General features: G+C 36.7%; 1 protein-coding gene across 1 annotated transcript in view; it reads left to right on the forward strand.

Annotated features, from left to right (window-relative positions):
- Positions 1-26,172, forward strand: part of LOC127570143 (neuronal PAS domain-containing protein 3) — an 886,300-nt gene that overhangs the window by 748,903 nt on the left and 111,225 nt on the right. Inside the window, exon 6 of the mRNA XM_052015421.1 lies at positions 1,121-1,295. Within this exon, the coding sequence (XP_051871381.1) occupies positions 1,121-1,295 (175 nt within the window). The remainder of the gene's footprint in view (positions 1-1,120; positions 1,296-26,172) is intronic.

Consider the following 26,172-nt stretch of genomic DNA (forward strand, 5'->3'; position numbering starts at 1 on the left):
TGCCCTTTGTAAGCACTTTTCAGAAGAGGGGATCTTATTAAACAAAAATAAAGAAAGCCCTAAGAAAATAACCACTTTCAGTAACTTTGATTACCACGACAATGACACTAAGTTAGAGTATTTTAAACATTTAAAGGACAAAATAAATTATACTGCAATTTATGTGTATTCAATGAAACAATTATTAATTTAAGACTCCTATAAATTTATAGTTGTTAATAGTTGATAATGCTATGTTGTGATAACAAATACATCAAACCATATGGTATGGTTTTGCAGCTACATTAATTCAATACTTTCAGCAAGAAGTAGTTGATGGCTGACAACAATCAAAATATATCTTTGATATAATGGAGTAAAGCAGATAAAATTGAAAAACAAATTATCAGGCATTGGTCTCATGGGGTATTTACTATAGAAAATATATGATTATTATTTGCTAAAACAATCTTATTAAGAGACATGAACAGAAAAATGCTGTTGAATTTATATTTGCTGCATCAGATTGGAAGTTTACAACACAAAAATTATGTTAAGGTAGCCAATTGACTAGATCAAATACTTGCATTAAAAATGAAGGCTAAATTAATATATTTATGTTTGCTGTGAAAATTATCAGACTGTTATAATTTTCAAGTTGTTACTCAAAATAACCCTTTCAACCAGAACATGGAAGTAGCTTATCCAAGTTAACTAATTAATTCACTGCTCTTAAATGAGTGTCTCACCATTAATTTGTATTGATGAATTATTCTGCTTAATTTAAATCTCTTAAGTTATTTTCCATAAAATATACTAATAAGGTTTGTGTTATATCATTTTAAAGATGGAAAATAAATTTTGCAATTTGTTTACAAGAAATTATGATAACCAAAAAGAACTTGTTCATCAATCCTTTTGAATTTTGTTATTGGATTAATAAAATTAATAAATCAAGGTACTAAAATTACAATCTGAATGAGATTACAAAAGTTCTGTGTTTAAAGTAGAGTCAGCAAAATATATACTATCATAGTTTCAGCAACTTGAAAGTAACAACTAATCGTCATTATTTTCTAAGTACTGTGGATTTGATTGAAAAGTGAATGCTGACGTTAGACTTTAACTTCTACCCCCTCAGGTGGAACTGACAGGCAGCAGTGTGTTTGATTATGTCCACCCTGGAGACCATGTGGAGATGGCAGAGCAACTGGGCATGAAACTTCCCCCAGGGCGAGGCATTCTCTCACAGGGTACCGCAGAGGATGGAGCCAGCTCAGCATCTTCGTCCTCACAGTCTGAGACCCCTGAGCCAGGTGGGAATTTCAAGCAGAAAAGGGCAAGGTTGAGGGCAAGACCTTTGAAATGATTGAGCTCTATTTACTGATGCGAAGACCAGGGGGAAATATGGATTCGGTGATAGTTAAGATTCCATATAATATTACCGCTGAAATATTCAGTATGTGATTGGGCAAGCATGTGTTAACTTAACTAAAAATATGTCAAATAAATTGATCTAAATTAAGAGCATTAAAAATAATATTTTACCAATTTAGGGAGTTCCAATATCATTCGGAGTACATTTTTTTTACAGAAATCTATTTGTTATTTGTGACGTTCATATTTGTTGATAATTGTACTTATTGTTTTATTGTTGAATGCGATCTTGCGACACAGCAGCTAGGGATACAACTTTGAGTGTGCAGTAATTTTATACAGGTTTGTCCCTTACTGTTTAATTAGGTGAATCTTGGGGGAATGAACTGAAGCAACATTGCTCATTGGGATTCTTTCCAGACTCCTTATAGACTTTGCATTCAGGATGTTCCCATTTTGATGGTGTTGTACTGATGATAATTTAAGTATTAGGGGAAAATCCATTTATAAATTAAACAAAATGATTTGATATCCATCAGTCCCTTAGTTCATCAAGCTGTTCAAACAGCAGGAAGATTGGCTGGTCTGTCTAGGTCTACTGAGAGCTCTGGTAATTAGATCTGCTAAGGATTTATTCTTTACTGATTGGGGCTTTAAATTAATTGAAGTTCCACATTTGTGGTTTTGTCCTTTTCGTACTTTTTAAAAGTAGATATTTCATATACTTGTGGGCCAGAGTTTATGAACAAAAGCAAGAGCAGTTTAAAATGTGAATTTTCTCAGGAGGAGGTGGAGAATTTAATGAGAGGTCTGATTAAGAGTCTAAGATCTGTTTGCTTACTTGGGAAATCATTATTGTACTAAAGAAGGCATGGAAAATTTAATACAGCATTCATTTTCTTGTACTGCACTGCTAACACAAAGCCACTCAGGGATGTCTGTCTCACAACTTAAAGTGTCTTCTACATTGGGAGAAATTTATTAGATATTCTTTACCTATATGTTGTCTAGGATACTTGTGTGTGTGTGTGTGTGTGTGTGTGTGCATGTGCGTGTGTGTCCATCAGTCTGTCTGGAGATATATATTGCATTTCTCTCCCATGAATCGTGTAAGTCAATGATTCCATTGTTAAGATACCGAACTGATTGACCTAAGGCTGTTCATTAAAACCTGTTCTTTGAATATGTCAATTAAGTTTATTCTCAAAATAAAAGGCTATTGGAACAGCTCTTCACAAGATAAGTTTGATTCCCAGCTGCTCAGATTCATCTCCAGAAATTTTTCCCATCAAAAAATTTAAGAAGTCTTTTGATAATATATTCCAGCTATTGGCATCATTTTAACAAAGCAATAAATTAACTGTGACCAATTTTTTAAAAAAGCAGTGGTAAATGCTAAAGCTGCTAAGTTTTAAAACTTGCCTACTCTTGAAATTGCTGTGGCTCAGGAATAAAAACCTGTTTAGTTGTAATATGATATTTTCATCTTGATGTATGTTTCTTCAATATTCATAGGTGAAGATCAATCAGAAACAGTAAACCTTCATGTGTGCTTTACTGTGGAATTGAAGATAGGCTGGTGTATTAATAGACTGAACACATATCTGTATCAGCATTCAATCTATCAGCCTACCTTCAATTCGTAGGTGGAGTACACAAGCATTGATTATTGCTTGAACAGGCATTATTTTAACAAGCATATGGCATAAATGAAGTCAATTAAATTGTGCACATTTTTCTTGAAACTATTTAATTTGGTTCCATGTCAAATTAATATTTAATTTCATAACTTGAAATTAGAGTTGTGAATGTTCTGTATCATTTATTGTACACTAGTCAGCAGAGGTGGGGAGGAATTCTAAAATCTGACCAGTTTGTCATGTAGATGTTTATTCATGGATGATTTCATATAATTAAATATTTTTGTATGCATAATTTGAATCCACAATCAACAATCCATAGACACTTCCAAGTTAACAAGTTTTTTTAAGAATTCTTTAGAATGCAGTTTTGAAATATCACATCTAGAATACAGCTTTAATTGCTGTTGACAATTCTTATTTCCATTTATTAAACTAATAATATTCTTAAAAATGGAATAGTCCTCTTGTAACCATAAATAACTATTTTATATCTGGCAAAAAAAATGAAAGCATCAATGTATAATAGGCCATCCCAGTGTAAGATGTTGCACTTTAAGAGGTCAAATATAAGGGGAAAGTATACAGTAAATGGCAGGACCCTTAGGATCTCTGATGTACAGGGAGATCTTGGGGTCCAAGTCGATAGCTCCCTGAAAGTGGCAACACAAGTGGATAGGGTGGTAAAGAAGGCATATTGGCATGCTTGCCTTCATCAGTTGGGGCATTGAGTATAAGAGTCAGGAAGTCATGTTGCAGCTGTATAAAACATTTGGTTAGGCCACATTTTGAGTATTGTGTGCAGTTTTGATTGCCCCATTACAGGAAGAATGTGGAGGCTTTGGAAAAGGTGCAGAAGACGTTCACCAGTATGCTACATGGATTAAAGAGTATCAGCTACAAGGAGAGGACTGATAAACTTGGATTGTTTTTTCTTGTGTGTCGGAGGCTAAGGGGAGACCTGATAGAGGTTTATAAAATTATGGGAGGCATAGAAGGGAAGATGGTAGGTCTTTTTTCCCGGATAGAAATGTCAAATACTGGAGGACATAACTTTAAAGTGAAAGGGGGAAAGTTTAAAGTAGATGTAAGTTTTTTTACACTGAGAGTGTAGGTGTCTGGAATGCGCTGCAAGGGGTGGTGGTGGAAGCAGACACAATAGTGGTGTTTAAGAGGTATTCAGATTGGCTCATGAACATGCACTGAATGGAGGGGTAAGGATTGTGTACAGGCAGAAAGGTTTAGTTTAACACCATGGTCAGCACAGATATCATGGGCTGAAGTGCCTGTTCCTGTGGTGTACTGTTCTCTGTTGTATATTTTGCAATAGGTATACTCTTAAACAAAATACTCTTTTTAGACATCATTGAATAATTGTTCTGGGTCATTGCTGCAAGACCTACAGCCAATGGATAGAAGGGCTCAGAAGATTTTTTTTTACTTTAAAAATAGTTCTTTCATACATAATGACATGATATTATATGATTAACATGATTTGTCCAATAATTGCTCATCTTTTATAGAATTTAAATGTACAAATGCAGTAATACTAGAATGCAATCTTAAGACATTTGATCTAAAAGTCTACTGAACACTAAATTCTCATTTTTAAGATATTGATTTTAAATGTGTTAAATATGGTAACAAAATGACTGAAGATCCATTTGTTGCAAAAAATGAACAAAGACATTACAATAGGCCAGATCATTCTCGAACCAACACACTGCTCGCATTTTCAACCTGTCCAATCCCCATAGCTGCACCAACCTTTTGCAGCCCCATGGGATTTGTTGAACTGGAGGTTTCCATTCCATAGCTCTTCTATAAGGCAGAGCAGGCCATGAGTGGTGACCAGGCCTCAGGCGGGAGAACCGGAGGCTGTAAACCCAGGGCAACCTGATGACTTTGACAGCTCACTACTGTTAAAGGCATGTTTCACTTTTTTTAACTGCATCTGATGTTCAGAGACATCTAAGAGCACTTAGATGAATATGAATAATTTAAAAATCAAAATTATTTTAAAATAATTAGAAATAATCAATCTGATTAAAATATAAAATTAAAAACACAAACATAAAATATAATAAAAATAATCAAAGAACTTAACCTAAATTTAACCTTTTAATGAAGGTTGGGAATTGAGTCCAGTGTAGAAAAGGAATCAGGTGCACTTGCATCTGATCTATAGCAGGTAGTTCAGGATTGCACTGATGAATGGAGGGCAGATGTGTTGATGTTCCTGACTGAACCATCAGTCATGTTGTACCTTGATTTGACCCATTAGTGCTGTCTGTGTGACAATAATACAATAGTATTAACTTTATTATTTGTGTTTAATGTACTTCTAGTTTGCAGAATCCAGACATTTCTATGCTCTTCATGTCACAGTTTACCAGTTGGTCACTGGTGAAAATGAGAAATTTGTAACCTCCATATTTCTGAATTTTGGCCCATTTAACTGGCTCATTACACTATCAGAAGGTCAATGCAAATCTAAATTGATTTACTTTCAAAAGAAAGGAAGGAAGATCAGAGAGCAAGTCAACTTGTGTCATTCTTATATGCCCAGTTCTTGGCATATTTTAGGGCATTGTTAACAGAAGTCTTTGGAATGTATATTAGCAAACTAAAAGGGAAATTGAAAATTATTGAATTTTAATTTCAGATACCTTTTTCAACTGAAAATGCATGCCTGCCATGGTATCCTCGTTAATTTCACTGCTGTCACATTTGGTTAGAGATTTCATTTTGCCCATATTGTCTCCTTGTCCTTCAGTAAAGTTATCTTTGATTTTTCAGCAATATATTTTTCCTGCATCTGAGAATTTGCACCAGGAAGTCAGTACTAGTTTATTATGTCCTATTTCTATTTACATTGGACTCCTTATGCTAAATTAACCTCAACAACACCATAGAGCAGATCTGGAAGCTGAAAGCATGACAAAGTGTCTACTTTTACTCTCGAGGCAGAGAGTAAAACCACTTGAGGGTGAAATAGTCCTTGGCTCCAGGAAGGTAATTTGTTTCATTGTATTGACAACAATCACTCAAAGGTCAATACTGCAATTTCAAATATTAGGTATATTTTTATTTTGTTCTTTAAACAAGATTATTCTTTGATTATTCATGCTTTATATTAATAGTATATTGTCTTTTTTAATGCTCATTGTTGAGTATCTTTTACATTCTTTAGATGTTCCTGTTTTCCCTTACACAGTTTTTACTCCATAGCACTCACAGTTATGCAAGCTGGAAAGCAACTGGATGACATCTTTTTTGCTCCTTGCCAATGTCACTTAAATTAACCACAGATTAAAACACTTCCCAGTTCTTCAAGTAGATTAATGTCTATTTTACCCAAGGGACCTAGCTGAGACCAGGAACTCCTGCAAGTAATGAGCAGGATGAACTTGATACCGAATTGGCACGTAGCTAAAAGAATGGGACATTTTGCTTCTGCCATTCTGAGGTTGTGGCCCTATAATGTAACACCAGATACATGTATTTCCTTGTATCCCTTAAACTTTTAGTTGTCAAAAATTCGTCAGCCTCAGATTGAAAACTAAATTGCAGTAATTGCCATTTGTGGAACAAACTTATATGACACTCGCTATGTAGAAATGATTCCTCACTCTTTTTTCTGAAAAGCATGATCCTTTTATTAGATTTTATTCACTTGTCCTCAATTCCACAAACAGTGGAGATAGTATTCCTCTATGTAGCATATCAGTCCATGTTTAAGGGGTCCTAACTTATTCCTAAGAATTGAAATGCATCACACTGCTTTGTTCAGTTATAAAATTTAAAATGGATGTCTTTCAAGAAGTGAACACAGCAACAATGATTTCCAGGTTGTTTTGCATCACTCTGGAAATTTGGTGCAAGACCTCAGACAGCATTGCACCCCTGACATGATTTTTGAGGCATGGGTATAGGGGATGAGATCAATCCCACTTCAACAATCCTTCGAGGGCATTGCAAGGGACTTGGACCATGTTCCCCTGGGGTCACCACTTCTTGGGCACTCCTGGGATAACAAACTCTTACTTGTTTTGAGCTGACTAGGATGCCTGCTGGTAAGTAAATTATCTAATTTAATTCTTGGAGCAACCCCACTTACATCATTGAACCACAAACCTCAATGCTCAGGCCCCTCAGCTCCAGCCTGCCTGAATAGCCTGTTTATATAATCAGTGCCATGCTTAACTCTGCAATTTTACTCCCATTGTAGAGGCCCCTGATGTACTTACTCTTGTTCTCAATGAATCCATCAGACTAAGTGGCCAGTTTTTCTCCTTGTTGCTATTGTACCAAGTATCAATCTTTCCCTCTCCAGCATCCTAATTGTACCACCAAGTACTGATTTCTCCCCCCTCTGACTCTACACAACATCATGTGCTGCTCTTATCCCATTACCCCTGCCCCCCACCACCAATCTGCACCAATCCCTCCCAATATTGGGCTGGTATTTCCCTAATCATCCTACCTAGCGCAAACACTAATGCCAGTCTCCCCCACCCCCCAGTGTTGTGCTCTGATTCTTCCAGTCCACTCCCCACTACACCCAATATTGTTCTCTGATACTCTTAGCAATTCGCCTCTACAAAACTCACTCTATCCGCATCATAGTCTATGTGTACACAGATGAGCAGTGGTTGACCTGAAACAATAACTCCACTTCTTTCTCTGCAGACCCGTTGAGGAATTTTCATTTTCTGTTTATATATACAAAATGTGAATTATCGGGGCAGAACTTATTGCTAGTAATGAGCCACCCATACTCACTGCTGACCTATGTACAACTGCTAGCCTACATTTTCCAGATACACAAAGGTCAATTTGCTGATAACTGCCATCCTGATCCAAAATGGCAAGGCCCTGCACATTGGCAGGCCCTTGGGTTACGTAATGCCATAACATTGGAAGGTCAGAATGAGCTCCAAGTACAAAACAGCTGAATGAAACTTTAATAGTTTGCTAGGCCATGTCCTTCAGCTTTGCCAGCTGTCAAAGCTGACAAGGGCTTACAATGCTTCTGAATGTATTCATTAATGAAAGTAAATTGCTTAAAAAATTCTTATAATATTTTTAAACAATTACAAACATTAAAACAAACTTGATTAATTCAAAAATGATGTAAGTTTCCTTCATACTCAAAAGAATGGGTTCATTGTTCTTGCACAAGTTCACATGGCACAGGTTTGGCAGACAGTTTCCCCCGAGTAACTCTTGTCTGCAAATTCACAGACAACAGTTATTCTGGGGAATCTGCCTGAACATTCTGACACTTATGTGGAGTAAATGCATCAAAGAACCATTATTCTCCAGTGAGTTCTGACCTTGTAGAACTCCAACCCAACAGAACTCCTCATTTCATTTAAAGATTGGCGAGGTCAATGGGCTGGCCAGTTCAGGACAATTCTGAAATTCCTTATATCTTATGCGCTTTTTTTTACAGAATTTTTCACCAACATTACAAGGTATATTTCAGGATATTTCTTCATTTTCTCCCCAATTTGTGATTTTCCACTGATTTATTTTAATGGATTGAAGTGGAAACCTACACCAAGACTGAGAATAATTTCCTTGCATAAATTTTGAAATGAGGTTGATTGAAGAAATGTTTGTATTTAAGAAAGGCTGAGCAATTAAAGTTGTTTTTCTGATCAACATTCACTGGTAGCGTAGCGGTTAGCGCGACGCTATTACAGTGCCAGTGATCAGGGTTCGATTCCTGTCGCTGTCTGTAAGGAGTTTGTACGTTCTCCCATGTCTGCGTGGGTTTCCTCCAGGTGCTCCGGTTTCTTCCCACATTACAAAGACATACGGGTAGGTTAATTTGGGTTTGAAATGGGTGGCACGGACTTGATGGGCCGGAAGGACCTGTTACCATGCTGTAAATAAAACTTTAAAAAAACTTATAAAAAAATTGTTATTTAGGCCATTAGTTTCCGCATCTTTTTTCACTGATCCCTGCTTAAGAGAGATTTTTTCTTTCTGGGCACCCCCATTCCACCACCCTTATTCTGTTCTCCACACTAACTATAAATGATAAGTAATTGTTAAATTCAGTGTGACCATTCTGATCTTTTCAGCACCTCTTCCATTCACTGCTCCCCATATTAGAAACCAATTACTAATGCTGTCTTCATTTGAATCATATATATAAAGGGAGTTAATATTTAATGTATTATACCTTCTGGAGTTGAGTTAGGGAGCAAGCTAGATTGTTTAAACTCTTCCAACATCAAAGAAAATGCTTCGGTGATGAGTAAGTTGAAGGGAATTTTGAGTGAATCTTGAAATGAATGCAACATGTAAACAACTGTCTCTCCAAGCATATTTATTCTATCCAAAGAATGAGCTCCTTTATAATCTGTAGTTTAGAGTTTTGCCTCAACATTTTTCTAGTTGAGGCTAAATTTACTCTAAACTCAAGAAGGTGTATGTTGTGGAGAACAAGTTGTCAGTGAGGATGTCTACAACATCTCGACTTTCTATCTTGCTGTGTAATAAAACTTTAAATATAGAGGAAAAATTGCATTTGAGAACTTGGTATTATCTTTTATTTCTCCCGACATCTTTTGTCATGTTTGCTATGAATTTGTGCCTGGGACCACTTTCCAGTGTACCACCTAGGTACATTCCAACTTAAAACATTTAAGTTATTGACCTCTTAGCTATTTGTGGAATACAACAAGGCTGTTAGATATGCCCATGTAATGGATTTGAGCTGTTTTACTAACGAAGATAGATGTCAAAAAATTAATTGTTGCTCAGTGGTGCTAATCATGCTGCATAGTAGTAGTTGTGTAAAATACTGTGCCTCTGAAAATCAGTTTGGAGGCTGAGTCCAAGTCGCTATACCTACTAAATAGTGCATTTAACATAATGGACTGATAATGGATTTCCAGACAATACTATATAGTCAATTGAAAGTTGTTTAATTTAAATTATCTAATAATTCATTTTAGCACAAATTTCCAGCCTGCTGTGTTATTTTTATTGCTTAATTTTTCTCAGTGCATAAAATGATTGAATTATCAAGAGTAGACTCTATTGCCAGTGTATTATTAATGTTAATTGCTCTGTGTATGGCTAAAAGAGGTTGTCATCATAATATCTTAATGCATTTGGTCAGAATGAAATACTCAACACTCTGATCAACACCTGTCACTCACGACATGCTGTGATATTTGCTGTATGTAGGTCAAAGGATGATCTTTTTAACATTTTCTAATCTGGAAAATGAGTTCTGTATTCAATGCAAGGCTGAATCATTTTGGGTAGCTTGATTTTTCTGAGAGTACAAAAATGTAACCTAATTTTTCATGCGGCACTGAGGGAGCTCTGCATATAGAGATACTACCTTTCAAATGAGATAGTAAATGAAGGCCCAATCTGTCTTCCCAATGGACACTATTTTGAAGAAGAGTCAGAGAACGCTAAGCAAGTCTATACCCTCAACATCTCAGTGTTGTAAATGCAGATTATCTGGCCATTATCCCTTTGCAGTTTGTGGGAATTTGCTGTGTGCAAATTGGCTGATCTGTTCCCTGCACCTTAACAGTGACTACACTTCAGAAAGCACTAAATTTGCTATGAAGCTACCTGAGGCTGTGAAAACCAGTAAATGAGCATAATCTTCTTTTGTTTCTTTCATGTGCAGAAGCAATCATCGAAGAAACAAATATTTAAGAGTCTTCAGTTAAACAGTTGTGAAATCCACATTATCAGATTAGATTTTCTGCTCCCTTTTATATATGCATCTTTCCTTCTTTTAAGGAAATCCCTGCCCCCAACCCTCCCTTGAGAGCACACACTGAGCTGACACTTCCCTTTTAGTTCTGTGAAATTGCTGCATTGTCAAAGGTATCGCCCTTCAAAAAAGATATTAAATTGAGGCTCTGTTGGAGAATGCAAAAAAAAATACACAATTCAAAGTAGAGCAAGAAATTGTCACAATGCTTCTTCAACCAGAACCACAGAAAGCAGATTAATAGGTCATTAATCTTTGGTGCCATGGTTTGGAAAAGTATTGTAAGAAACTCATCAACAACAATAATTTCTATTTATATAGCACCATGAATGTAGTGATACGTTAAAGGAAATTTAGAACATTTTAAATATAATTTGTCCAACCCATATAAAGAGCTATGAGATGAACAAAAATTTGGCCAAGTAGAACAAAAGCTTTGTTTTAAAGCTATTTATCATTGTCATGTGATATTGTATAAGCAGGCTTTAAGTATACAGCATTGTACTTCAATTGGTATCAGGCAGCTCTGAACATGCTATGACATTGTTTCTTCAATGGAGAGAAAGACTGTAAGATAGCACTTGGTCTTCAAACTGATACAAAGGTGGAACAGAGAAAGGATATCTAGATTTTGGAGGCTAGCTCACTCAGAATTCCCTTCTAAAGATCTGAATAAAAAGTACACTTCTAGACTCTTGCTCTAGGTCCTCTCTGCATGTGATATTATGTAAAGGGTTGCAGTGGAAATTTGAAAAACTGACCCTACCATTCATTCTCAACTGATGCCGCCTGTCTTCCTGAGTGTTTTCACCATTTTCTGATCCTATTTCATATTTCCACCAATTACCTTATTTAATCTTTTGTGGCATGTAAGCATTTTTTATCATTCTAGTTATGCTTAGGCTAATTTCATGATCATTATTACCCAATCTCACTGCTGGATTGTCCTTTACTGGAATCGTAAATAACTTGTGGCTTTAACTGTAGTAAAATACCCCTTATCTTTGTAACCCATCAGCAGACCTTGCCGCACTCTGTTTTCTTTTATGCTTTGACTCTCTTATCCAGCTGAGTAGAACTGCACTTGCTTGGTTTCATTCTTAATAATTGAATGGGAGGCTATTCAATTTCTGCTGTGGTTTCTCTTCCCCTTCCCATACTATTACCTCTGGAGTTCCTTTAGAACCTCTCCTTGGCCCCTTCTATTTTTTATCTATGTGCTTTCAAAAAAGTATGTTGAGGGTGCTCAGCTCTATGTTACCACCATTTCACTGAACAACCCCATTGTTGCTGTCTGGTTACAATGCTTGATGTACAATATTGAGTGAGCATGAATTCCTAAAATGAAACATTTGGGGCAAAAGCAAAATGACCGCAGATAATGATTTTCTGAAGTAAAAACAGAAAGTACTGGAAATATTCAACATCTCAGGCAGAATCTGAGGAGAGAGAAAAACAAAGTCAATGTTTCAGTTCTGATGAAAGGTCATTGAACTGAAACGTTAATTCTGTTCCTGCAGCCTGACCTAGTGAATATTTCCAACACCTTATGTAAATATTTGGGCTCTTGTCCTTGGTCCCTGCATTATTACTTTTCCTGGAAAATCTTGGAAGCTGAACCAAACCATTCTCATAATCTCAATGTCATATTTGACTAAGAGGTGACTTTTCTACTGGGTATCCATGCTACCGGTAGGGTTATTCTTTTTTCCCCATCTCTATAACGTTGCCAGTCTCCAACACTATCTCACCCCTGTTACTTTGAAACCCCCATCCAACATGTTTTTTCATCTTCAGCTTTGACTCTTCCAATCCTCTCCTGGCTAGCTTCGGATGTTCGATTAAACCTCTCCTATCCTTTCCTAATTTAAGATCCTCCCTAAACTTTTTGACCAAGCCTTTAGTTATCAGTCTTGATGCCTTCATCTGCATTTTGGTGCCAAATGTTTGTTTGATAATGCTCCCGTTTAATACCTTAGCTTATTTCTGTCTATTAGAATGATATGTAAATGCAAGATGTTGTTGACATATTACATGGTTACAGTTGAAGGATAGAGAAAAACATTTCTCTGAGGACCTTACTTTAACAGCTTATCCTGTTACCTGTCATCACATAACAGTTTGGATCAAAAGTAATAAGCTCACTTCTAGATCAGAAGATTTTAGATTGTTAAGACAGCAGGTTAGAAATTCATTCACAAGTGCAGTGCTTTGAAAATCAAGTTATATTGGAGTAAGGCAGTCTTCTGTTTATTTCTGATTGGTTTAGTGGAAATTCGGATATCTGTCTCGTCATTCCTCATACTGATTTTCATACTCCCTAACATTTTTTTTTGGTAGAATAAAATTTCCCCAAATGATGTCAATGGCAATGCAACGTGCAAAATTCACTTGCAGTGAAAATTTCAACCAAGTGGTCTAAATAACAACAGTTATTACTCATCGAACAATGAGATTTAACCACTCTCCAATTATCACAACTTCCATTCATTCGTTGGCAACACCATACAGGCACAGTGTTGCCTGTATTATTGTATGATCCTTTAAGAGTTGCCTGCAAAAATTGCATCTTTTGTGTTAATAGTGACAGTGGCAGAACTTGCAACACCTGAACAGGGAATGCTGCATTGAAACCAACAATGTCAGTTACAGTGCAATGTTTTACTGGGAAGTTCATCAGTACTATCTTACGAACCTCATATCTGAAGTGTTAGCTTCTTATGTGACCTTAACATAATGTTAGTCTTCTCAGCCTAATCAACAATAATAATGCTACTTATATTAAGCTTAGATAATGATAGGGCATACAGTAGTCATAATTTGAAAGTATTCATGACAAATAAAGTCATGCACCTAATAAATATATATATATATATATATATACTCTTGCTATTCCTTCTCCATACCAATCCTCAATTAGATTTCTCTTGAGGAGTAATATGCCTGGAGTGCTTATAACCCCATAATATTTGTGAAAGATCAAGACTGAATTAGGCCTTGTTGTGCTTTTAGAATTTAAATATGATAGGGTAAATGCTCCAACTTGTTTCCATAAATTTCCTGCTGAGAACATTAAAAGCAAAATTTACTAATGTAATGATGTCTTAATAAAATTGAAAGTTACACACATTAAAAGTTACAAAAATTAAAAGTATCTTCCTATCAAGTCAAGGCAATTGTATTATATTACATTATTGCTACTGTAGCCTTATAAGATTTGAATTGTTTAAATTGACATTTCTGTTGGGAAATTATTTCTGAATATAACTTTATGAAACTTGAGATGAATTGCATGGTAATAATTCTAGGTCCAGCAAACAAAGTGTCTACAATGCTTCTAAGATTTGTCAGGGACTCACTTTGCTAAACGTAGAACAGTACAGCACAGGAACAGGCCCTTTGGCCCATCATGTCTACACCAACCATGATGCCAATCTAATCTAATGCCATCTGCTTGCACATGGTCCATATATCTAAATTCCCAGCTGATTCATGCTTCTGTCTAAATGCCCTTTAAACATTGCCATCATACCTAAATCCACCATTCTCTGTGTAAAAATAAAGTCTTGCAAATCTCCTTTAAACTTCCCATTCTCACCCTAAAACTATGCCCTCTGATATTTGACATTTCCACCCTGAGAAGAAGACTCTAACAATCTCCCCTATCTATGCCTCTCATAATTTTCCATAAGAACATAAATGAATCAGCTGAGAATAATCTAATAATTTCATGGTCCTTGTTACTGAATCATAGAATCATACTGCATGGAAATGGGCCCTTCAACCCAGCTGGTCCATGCTGAACAAGATTTGGTCAAAATCGAGTTTATTGTCATATGCATGAGTACATGTATGCACAGGTGCAATGAAAAACTTACTTGCAACAGCATTACAGGCACATAGCATAAGACAAGCAGCATTCACAAGAAAAACATAAATTAAACAAAGTCCATTTTAATACAAAGTGACTTAAGTGGTCATAGTGTTGCTATACTGTAGTGGTTAGGGTTGTGCCAGTTGCGTCAAGAACTGAATGATTGAAGGGAAGTAGCTGTTCTTGGACCTGGTGGTGTGGGACTTCAGGCTTCTATACCTCCTCTGCCCAATGGTAGCTGCGAGAAGATGGCATGGCCCGGATGATGGGGATCTTTGATTACAGATGTTGCCTTCTTGAGGCAGTCCCTCATGTAAATACTACCAATGGTGGGGAGGAGTGTGCCCATGATGTTTTGGGCTGAATCCACTATTCTCCAGACATCTAAGTTAGTCCCATTTGCCTGCATTTGGCCCATATCCCTCTAAACCTTTCCTAACCATGTACTTGTCCAAGTACCTTTTAAAGTCAAACCAGGTTTTGTTTTGAAAAGCTAATAGCCAGGGTAGATATGTGACTCAGATGGTGGCATCTTGCCATTGAGTTGGAAAGTTTTGGGTCAGGTCCGACTCGGGAAATTGAGCAGAAAGGTCTCGGCTGATGCTCAGTGTTATAAATGGCTGGATAATTTACCCATCCCTGCTTGGGAACTTTCAGGAGAAAGTGCAAAACTGAGATGTTATCTGCCAGGTGCAACCTTAAACTGAACATTCCCTCGTTTTCAGATATGAAAGATTTCAAAGTGCAGGTGAGCTACCGATGATCTGGACAATATTTGTGTCTCAATCAAACATCTAAAATAGATGATTAAGATATAGATTTTTGTTTGTCGAGGCTGGTTTTGTGCTAATTGGCCACCTTACTTCCTATATTATTACAGTGTTCACACTTCAAAAAATGTAAGCACATTCTCTTGCTGTAAAGCACATTGGGACATTATAAAAGGGATATGAAAGGAGCTATTTTCTTTTTACTTAATTCTCATGTCAATAACTACATTTTTTACAAATAGTTCCCAATTGTAAGTGTAACATTTTTCAGTACTTTTAGTTTTTTTAAGACTGCATATGGCTAAGATCAATTCTATGAAATATTTTGGAGGGCCTCAGAAATAGCAACATCAGGGAAATGAACAAACCACTTGAAGTATAATTGTGGAGGGAATATTTAACACTTGAAAGTCTGTCGGGGGCTAAAGTGAAAAGCCTCCCAAAGTGGGCTCATGGATTGCATTATGTAATTAATCCCCTCCCACTGTTTCTGATGTAGAAAGAATTGCAACTTCACCTTGCCTGCCAATTAACATGTAGCCTGCAGCCAGACCAACAGGATACCCCAAGCTGAAGGATATTAGCACCATTTAAAACCAACCTTCATCATGAAGCCTTCTTCAAAGAGAAGGAGATGACAGTTCTGATGTGGATGTGCTTACCAAAGTGCAGAAGGCTCACACTTTGAGGTTCTTTTTGAACAATTAATCCCTGATCATTGTAGTTAGAAATAGCTTCCCACAGAAAGCTCAATTCTCCCTCCCTGTTCTCTCTTGTGCACCAACTTACCCTACTCTGTGTCGCTTCTACCCATTCTCCCAGTTATAGTGTTGTCTGGGAACATCTTCTTTCAACAGAAGTCGAGACAAAAATCCCTCAGCACCCACAGCACAGCTCCCTGTAGACTCCCTGTAGTTGATAAACCCTTCAAATTGCCTGTGTGGTCATATTTCCTGTTGTAGAATCCATGTAGTGCTATGCATGATGAAGAGAAAGTGTTAACTGGAGCATCTAGTTCAGAATGGGATAGTGCATCAAACCAACATTGCTTACTTATTGATGTCATAGTCTATCTAAATTGCGTATGTTTAGTGGATATTAACTGTGCATCATGAGCTCACTAAAAAATATCTAGAACTTGCTCCTCAAATGCATTCTGGTTATTTTAGTAGCAAAGTTTGTTCAACTGATGTAGAAATATCTTAATGTAATAAGCACCATGCAAAAATATTCCTAATATTTTAATCTCACATTAAATATGAATTTTGAATGTTGAAATATTAAAGCTATTTCCATCAATTCTTTTTCTGTGAGAACAAGTAAACAAAATAATCAAATATACTGTACTCAAGGTTCAGATGAAGACTATATAAAGTTAGAAGTTGTTTAAATATTCAGTGACAGATTATATAATTGATAAACTAAGAATTTGTTTAATGACTCCTACAGGCAATCAGCCACTTGTGAAATCTCCATATTAATAGCTTTTCAGTTAAATTCAAGATAAATCATCTTCGATTACAACCTTGAATGCAACTGTGATTGACAGAGATTTCAGTATTCTAAGTATTAATACGTATTTGCAATAAAGTCCATTTCTATAAACACATACAGAATGATTTAGTTTCATCAATATAGCATGCTGAAATGGCATAGGTGTTATGTTATACCATTACTTTCAGATAGACTGTTACATCTTTTGTAAGGTACATTGCTTTTGCTTCCCTTTTCAGCAGAGTAACTATAACACATGTCATTACTATAATAGATTTTATTTGGCTTTCATCCTAAAAGGAAAATACCTGTGCCTACTGTTTGTAATATTCATATAATACAAAGAGATGGCGCTTGACACTGACTTCGACGAAAGCAACCCACAGGATTAAACAGACTCCATGTTGCAGATTTCCCCTTTTCTGATGTGACTTTTCTTTGGAAAGTTAAACAAGGATTGGGGTGTACACATGCTATTTAGTTCAAAGATGAAATGTCATAAACAGAAAGTAATATTTTTCCATTATTTTTAATAGCTGAGAATTTGAAAATGTTATTCTGAGGAAATGATAGCTTTTATTAAGCTTTTTGGGACCAGAGAGGTTGCTCAAAAGTAATTATCTCCTGATACACTGTGAAAAGCTCAATTATACTCTTTTAAGTATTTTTTGTACATTGAGAATAGCGTGTAACAAATTCATTCACATAAAATCACTGTTTTTGCATTTATTGCACATCCAAAAGATGGAACATTACGTTTGTAGAGGAGTAATGAATTACTGATAGCAAATTGTGGATTTCCACTTTTAACTCTGCATTTGTAGATGACAAATGTTGCTATCAGTTTTATAGCATAATGATGCTGACACCAACGTGACAACTGAAATTTCTCGTCCAATATTGTAGTCACCTAAATGATATTCATGATCTCCATAATCCACTTAAATGTATCCAGAATATTTTCTTTGTATTTCAATTTCTTAAAAGAAACAGTACATTTGTATTAATTATATTCTGTGTCTATTTAAAATTCCTCTGTTTCCTTTTTCTTATGGTTACAATTTTTTTAAACAAATCTAGAAAAACAAAGTGGAACTGTAAGCCATACTTATTGCTTATTACATAGCATAGACTTGGAATTATGACCCTAAGCTCACTCGAAGGTGAACTTGTTTGATATACAGTATGTAGCCAGCTTTTGGCTTCACTTGGAGGATGTCCTGCAAGTTTGCTCATCGAAAATTGACAAAAATCCTCTGAGATGTAGTGGTAAATGAGAATGTCAATAAGTGTGTATTCAGACTGCTGTAGCATTCAAGACACTTATTCAGTGAACCCTTATTCCAGCAAAATCCCAATCATATGGTATTGCAAGTATCCTTTCAATTGCTGTGCAGAGATCCCTAGACACTTTGCAGTCAGTTTTAGACACTGAATAATGTATAAGTTAAAACAATATAACTCATTCAGTCTACCATCGCACAAACTGCATACCACCTCATCTCACGCCAGCTCAGAAGGTGCACTGTTGCACAATACTGAAAAGAAATTTTAAGGAAAATCCAATTGTGTCCTACCTTAAATCTGCCATCCTGATTATAATATACTTCCTATTAGCATATATGAGAAATTATTATCTTAATACATTTAAGTGGTCTGCAACTTTTTGAGTAGCGGTTTTATTGAAATATTCTTATTAAAAAGCAGTTGCTTAACATCTTTCATAGATTGTCATGCAGTAGAGAATTAAGAGCATGTTTTTCAAAATAGTGCACTTAGCAATAAGTTACAGCAGGGATACTTATGTCCACAAGAGGCATAACAGCAACACTGCTTGATTTTCAGCTTGTTAGGCTTTTCTCCAGAGGCTAAAGTGGTACTTTTACTGATTAAGTTACATTCTTTGTGTTCTGTTTTCATTCTCCAACTCGATCAGTTAAACACAGGGAAAATGTAGGAATAATGGAGAACATAGGACAGATGGAAGAAAAAACCTGATTACAGCCTTGGCGCAATAGTAAAGATTTACAAAGGGTATGGAAGACCAAATTACTGGCAAATACAGGATCTGTTATTATGCTACCCTTTTTATCATATGTGCTTTATGATTGTATCCCGAATAAAAATTGACAGCAAATTTGCTGAAAAGTAACAATAAATTCATGATACATGCTGTTATAAATGCAGAAAAATGCTATTAGTGGTGAGGAAGAGATACTGGGCCTTGAATTGTTGCAAATTACTGGCTAATTTACCTTTCCCCATCATTTGCCTCACATAAACAGAAATTTACCATCAACCATCTCAAGTAATTGTTGTATGCTAGTTCAATGGAAATTGAACTTGCCACAGCAAGTTAGGGCTGCTTTTCCACAGTTTAAGGAACATGTTATCAGTTTTAACTATGTTCCTAAAGCTAAGGAAAGGAACAGATGAAATGGTGAAGGCCAGTCTTCTGCCTTTTTCATCCCTCCAAATCCAATTGTTATTTTGCTATCTCTATTTTCCTTTTGTATCTAATTCGACTCTAATTCACCCTTCTTTCCCAATCACTTTATTTGCTTTACTTAAATTCTATTGTTAAGGGGATAGATTGATTTTCCTATTAACCAAAGTTACAGATACCCTGTGTTATGGGCTCACACTTAGGCATATTTATACAACAAGTTACTTAGGATTGAAGGATGATGGAAAATCCAACCTGTAACTATATGTGCAAAATGCCATGCTCCAGCAGATTCCAGGCTAACACCTTATAGCTAATACTACAAGCTGTGTTTCTCAATATCAATAGAAGCTTAAGAATATAATTTAAGAGACATCAGAGATAAACATGTTTATGTCTAGCAAATGTAGCACATTATTATTTGATAAACTAATATTTGAATCATTTCATAATACACATCCTCCCAGTACTCAGCTTGTTAAAACCCTCAATGCTGTTCAACCATTAAAGAAAGGTTATGGTGTCAACACACATGACGAATCATGCGATAACCTTACTAACTTAAATACTTCTTTTTATTATATTGAAGGAGTAATAGATTTTTGACATTCTAAACTTCAATTTTGTTGTTTTCTGACGTCTTTGGACAACTTGGTGAGATAACTGCTTTATAATTCATCCAAGTATTGTAAGTTAATCCAGTAATATGTTTTTAAAGATTTACAATACTTTTAGGAATGCTACCCAAGAACAACTAAATAAAAATAATCACTTACAGCACATCAACTACCATCCTCGATATTCATCCCAATTCGATGGCAAAGCATGCTATATAATAGTGTGAGTGCATTGTACACTTGTCTCTGAAGTTCGTTACATTAGATACTGAGAGAAAGTTTTTTGAGACAATATATAAATATCCCAACAAGGGACAGGGCAGTATTCAACCTTGTCTTATGAAACTGGGCAGTAGTAAAAGTGTTAGTGGAGTATCATTTGGGATCATGATTCCGTAAGTGCCAAGGTGGTTATGGAAGGGGATAAGATTGGTCTTATCCCCTTTCCTGACTTGGAGTAAGGCTGATTTCAGAAGTGTAAGAGACAACCTGGTAAAAGTAGATTGAGAGCAGGTGCTTGCAGGTAAAACTCTTTAAAAGAGTTAGTAGCAGTTGAGGGCCAGCATGTACCAGTAACGGTGAAAGGCAAATGTGGCAAGGTTAGGGAGCCTTGGAAGGTAAAGGATATTGAATGTTTAATTAGGAAAAAAAGGAAGCATATGGCAGATATAGGCAACTAGAATCAAATGAGTTTCTTGAGGAATATTAGGCATTTAAGAGGTTTTTTAGAGAGGCACATGAATATCCAGAAAATAGAGGGATATGGACATTGTGAAGGCAGAAGGGTTTAGTTAGGTGTTTAACTACTAGTTTAATTAGTTCAGCACAACATTGTGGGCCGAAGGGACTGTTCCTGTGCTGTACTATTCTATATTCTAATATAAAGGGTGTTGGTGAGAACTAAAGAAAGAATTTAGGAGGGCAATAAGGGGTCATGAAATATCCTTGGCAAGTAAGATTAAGGAGAATCCCAAGACATTCTGTAAGTATATCAGGAGAAAAAGAGTAGCCAAGGAAAGAGTGGATCCCCTTAGGAACCATAAGGGGTAATCTATGTGTGGAGCCAGCAGATATAGGCGAAGCCCTAAATGAATATTTTTCATCTGTATTCACCAAGGAGAAAGACATGGAAGATAGTGAGTTTAGGGAGAGATACATTGATAGTCTGGAGCATGTCAGTATTCAGAAGGATGATATATTAGAATGCATAAGGATTAATAAATCCCCAGGGCTGGATGAGATCTGTCCTTGGATGCTACGGAAGCAAGGGAGGAGATAGCTAGGGCCCTGTCAGAAACTTCAGTGTCTTCCTTAGCCATAGGTAAAGTACCTGAAGGCTGGAGGATAGCTAATGTTGCTCCTTTATTAGACAAGGGCAGCAGGGATGGACAAGGTATCTACCTTATGAGGCTTATGGAAGTGATTACTGGAGGAAATGCTAAAGGATAAGATTTTTATATATTTGGAAAGCCAGGAGCTGATCAAAAATAGTCAGCAAAGCTTTGTGTGGGGGAAATCCTGCTGACTAATTTGATTAAGATTTTGAGGAGGAAACTAAGAAGATTGATGAAGGCAGGGCAGTAGACATTGTCTGTACGGACTTTAGTAAAGCATTTGACAAGGTACCACATGGTAGGCTGGTCCAGAAGATTAAGGTATAAGAGATACAAGACAGGCTGGTTAGTTGGATCCATAATTGGTTTGATGATTGGAGGCAGAGGGTGGTGGCGGATGTTGTTTTGATCAGAGCACTTTAGTTATGGGAAGAGATTGGATAGGCTGGGCTTGTTTTCCCTGAAGTGAAGGAGGCTGAGGGGGTGACCTGATAGAAGTTCTAAAATCATATGAGGCATTGAAAGGATAGATGGTCAAAATTTTTCTCCCATGGTGGGGTATCAAAAACAAGAGGGCAGAGGTTTAAGGTGAAATGAAGGATTTTTAAAGGGGATTTGAGAGGGATGTATGAGAGTGGTTGATATCTGGAACTTGCTGCCAGAGGAGGTGGTGGAGTCAGATGCAATCATTTCATTCAAGAGACATATAAATAGGCACTTGAATAGGCAATGCAAAGAAGGATACAGACCTAATGTGTGCAAATGGGACTAGTGTAGGTGGCAAAAAGTTTGACATGGACATGGTGGACTGGAATGTCTATTTCTGTGCTTTACAAGATAATGACATTGTGAAAAGATGTCTTTGATCAAACCTTTCAATTATCTACTTCATATTACAGTATTTTTGCTGGCTGCCCTTGATGTGTTTTGACCTTCGGTTTAAGGCTAATGGAGATCTCCTCTACTAATCATAGAATGAAATATAAGCTGATAGCAGTTAAATAAATTTCTGAAGTAGAAAGAAGGCAGGCCAGAAATTTTGTTAAATTACTTTTTGTATCCATTCTTGTACATGGGTTTTTAAGTGATATAGATATATATATATATGTTAACATAATGACAAGCCAGACCCACTGCTTCAAGGTCTATAAACTTCTTCAGAGACTTTAGATTTCAAATGATAAAAGATTTCATAAATTTTATAAAAGTTCTTCAATTGGAGAATTATTTGGGATGGAAAGCAAATGTATGCATCGTTGCTGCTTCCCTACATGCTAAGTATTTGCATATTTGCTTGTGTTGGCTTGCTAGTAAGTGTTATTTCAGTCCCAAATAACTAGATCTTGAATGGTAGTGTATAAGGGGGTATCCAGATGAGGCTTAACAAGTCCCACCCATGAAACAGCTGATAAATTTATGATGGCCAGATAAGATATACCCCCAGGTTTAGTCAACGTTTCATAAAGAGCAATGAGAAAATGAACAATGAAACAATTAGAAATTTTTCCAGAGCAGTTCAATTTCTATAAGTAAAAACAATTACAATTTTAACTATTGTTGATTAATTCAAATGATTAACTAATATTTATCTTAGAGGTTAACTAGTATTTATCTTAGCTCAACTAGTGCTAAGGGTTTGTCAGTATGGTGCATTTTGGATTATACCCTGCTAATACTGAGAATATAAATGCTGCTGATTTCAACTTGAGTGCTTACAAAAAGCAAACCTTTTAGGCAATGTTTTCAACAATGCATCGGATATGCCTGTCATGTCTGCAAAATGAGAAATAACTCTGAGCATAACTTTTATTGTATTTTCTCACCATTACACAGTGGTTGCAATATGTTCCACACACAAAATGCACAGCAGTTGCTTGTCTGGGCTATTCTGATAGCATTTCCAAGCATACAGTCTTAACAAACAAGAACAAGAGCAAGAGGTGTACAGGAACACCACCACGTACAGATTCCGCTCCGAGTTGCGCATCATCCTGGTTTCGAGATATATTACTGGTCCTTCGTCATCACTGAGTTTAAATCCTGGAGCTTCCAACCCAACAGCACTTTGCACAAGCACCTGCACCAGAAGGCTGCAGCAGTTTAAAAAAAGGCAGCTCAATGCCACCTTCTCAAGGGCAATTAAGAGATGGGCAATAAACGCTGGCCTTGCCAGCAATGCCCAGATCCCAAAAAAATGAATAACTAAAAAGAAATTGCCACATTTCAGACGGCACAGGTGAATAATTGCTCAGTTGGTTGATGTTCTGTTTTCCCAATCTAATAAAGTGTTGAGTCATTCAAATTTTAATGACAAATTAATTGAATTGCTGCTGAGTTCTGTTGATTATTTAAGAACCAAAGCTGCACAAGGTAGTGAGCAATTTAATATTGTCAGTGCCCCTCGAGGACTCATTTGCTACAGCCCTGGAATTTTAGCACATTCAAAATCTTGCTGGGTTCTCATAATTCTAGTGGAGAGATAACTATAAATGGGAAATAATTCAGTCTAGAATAAACCCAGAAATTATCACCAAGGTTCTTCTTGTGCAATAATTTGTCAAATCTTCTGATAGGAAATAAATTCTATTCATAAAGATTTTATTTTTCAGCTCTGTGTGATTCAATAGCAATTCAATTATGGTTTCCGAGATAGTAAGCCCGGAGAGAGAATCCACACTGACAAGAAATATGACAGGACAGTTACAGAGTGTTTATGCAATTAAACTTTCAGTGACAATACATGTAAAATGATGAATGTGTGGTTGTAGGGATATGTGCACAAGCAATGCCCCACAAGTATTGCACATTTTTCATTATTATACAACTTCTCAGATCTTTCAAGACTGCCTGGAGTGAACTTGCTGCAGAATGCACCATTATTCAACATGTTAACCATTCACTACTTTTAGCACTTTTGAAAGAGAATGACTCTTCTAAAGGATTACACAACTTTAAAGTCATTTAAGAAAAATCATTTCTCTGGATGCAAATGTCACTGGCAAGGTCAGTTATTATTGTCCATCTCTAAATGCCTTTTAGGAAGTACTGGTGAGCCACTATGTTGAACCACTGCAGTCCTACTGGTGAGATACTGTCATGATGTTTTGAGTAGGGATTACCAGGATTTAGACCCAGCAATGATGAAGGACTGACAAGACATTTCCACATCAGAAAAGTGTGTTATTATCTTCATATGATGGATTTCCCATGTGCCTATTGCCCTTGACCTTCTTGATGGAAGGTTTGCAAGGTGATGTGGGAGTAGACTAGGCAAGTGACTGCAGTGCGTTTTATTAACCATACACATTGCAGCCAAGGAGCACTGGTGGTAGAGGAGATTAATATTTTAGTGTGGTCAATTGTGCAGCAATCAAACAGCTACTTTTCCTGGATTGTGTTTTGGAAGTAGTGTTGGAGCCATGCTCTCCAGACGAGTGGAGAGCACTCCACCACACTACTGACGTAAGGTTCTGAGGTTTCAGGAAGTGAATCACAGCTTCTGACCTACTCTTGTAGTCACAGTGTTTGTGTGGCTGTCCCTATTATGTTTCTGGTTACTGGTGACTCCTAGAATATTATTGGTGAGGAACTCAACAAAAGTAGTTGATGGAGATGGTCACTGCCTGCCATTTCTGTGGCACAAATGTTATTTGCTGCTTATCAGCTCAATGCTCAATATTCCTTGATGCTGCATTATTCTTGCTACATGCAGGCATGGGTTGCTGAGGAGTTATGAACGGAGATGAATTTTGTGTAATCATCAATGAATATCCTCACTTTTGACATTTTGATGGAAGGAAGATGGAAAAACTGCAGGCAGTTGAAACTAACACATTGCCCTGAAGAACTCCTGTAGTGAATTCCTGAGGCTGGATTTATTCAATCTAACAAACAAAATCATCTTCCTTTGTGCAACGGTGTGTTTTCCTTTCAATGCTCATTGAGTTCTGTTTTACTAAAGTACCTTCAACTACACTTGGTCAAATGCTGCCTTGATGTGACCTCTTAACTTTTCCCTACTCAAAATATCATGGAAGCACTTTCCCCAGCAGGACACCAGTGGCTGACCACCACCCTCTCATAAGAACATTAGAAATAGGAGCAGGAGTTGGCCATCTGGCCCATCGAGCCTGCTCTGCCATTCAATAAAATCATGGCTGATCTGACCGTTGACTCAGCTCCACCTACCTGCCTTTTCCCCATAACCTTTAATTCCCTATAACCCTTAATTCCCCTACTATGCAAAAGTCAATCTAACTGTATCTTAAATATATTTAATGAGGTAGCCTCTACTGCTTCCCTGGGCAGAGAATTCCACAGATTCACTACTCTCTGGAAAAGCAGTTTCTCCTCATCTCCATCCTAAATCTTTTCCCCCAAATCTTGAGGCTATGTCCCCTAGTTCTAGTCTCACCTACCAGTGGAGACAACTTTCCTGCCTCTAAATTATCTATCGCTTTCATAGTTTTACTGCATGTGTTTCTGCAAGATCCCCTGTCATTCTACTGAATTCTAGCGAGTATAGTCCCAGGCTACTCAATCTCTCCTCATAGGCTAACCCCCTCATCTCCAGAATCAACCTGGCAAACCACCTCTAAACCCATTATACCTTTGCTCAAGTAAGGAGACCAGAACTACACATGGTACTCCAGGTGCGGCCTCAACAGTACCCTGTACAGTTGCAGCATAACCTCCCTGCTCTTTAATTGAATGCCTTTAGCAATGAAGGCCAACATTCCATTTGCCTTCTTGATAACCTGTTGCACCTGCAAACCAACCTTTTGTGATTCATGCACAAGCACTCCCAAGTCCCTCTGCACAACAGCATGCTTCAATCTTTCACCATTTAAATAATAATCTGATCTTCTACTTTTCCTTCCAA

This window comes from Pristis pectinata, chromosome 1, assembly GCF_009764475.1.
Source record: "Pristis pectinata isolate sPriPec2 chromosome 1, sPriPec2.1.pri, whole genome shotgun sequence".
NCBI lineage: Eukaryota > Metazoa > Chordata > Chondrichthyes > Rhinopristiformes > Pristidae > Pristis > Pristis pectinata.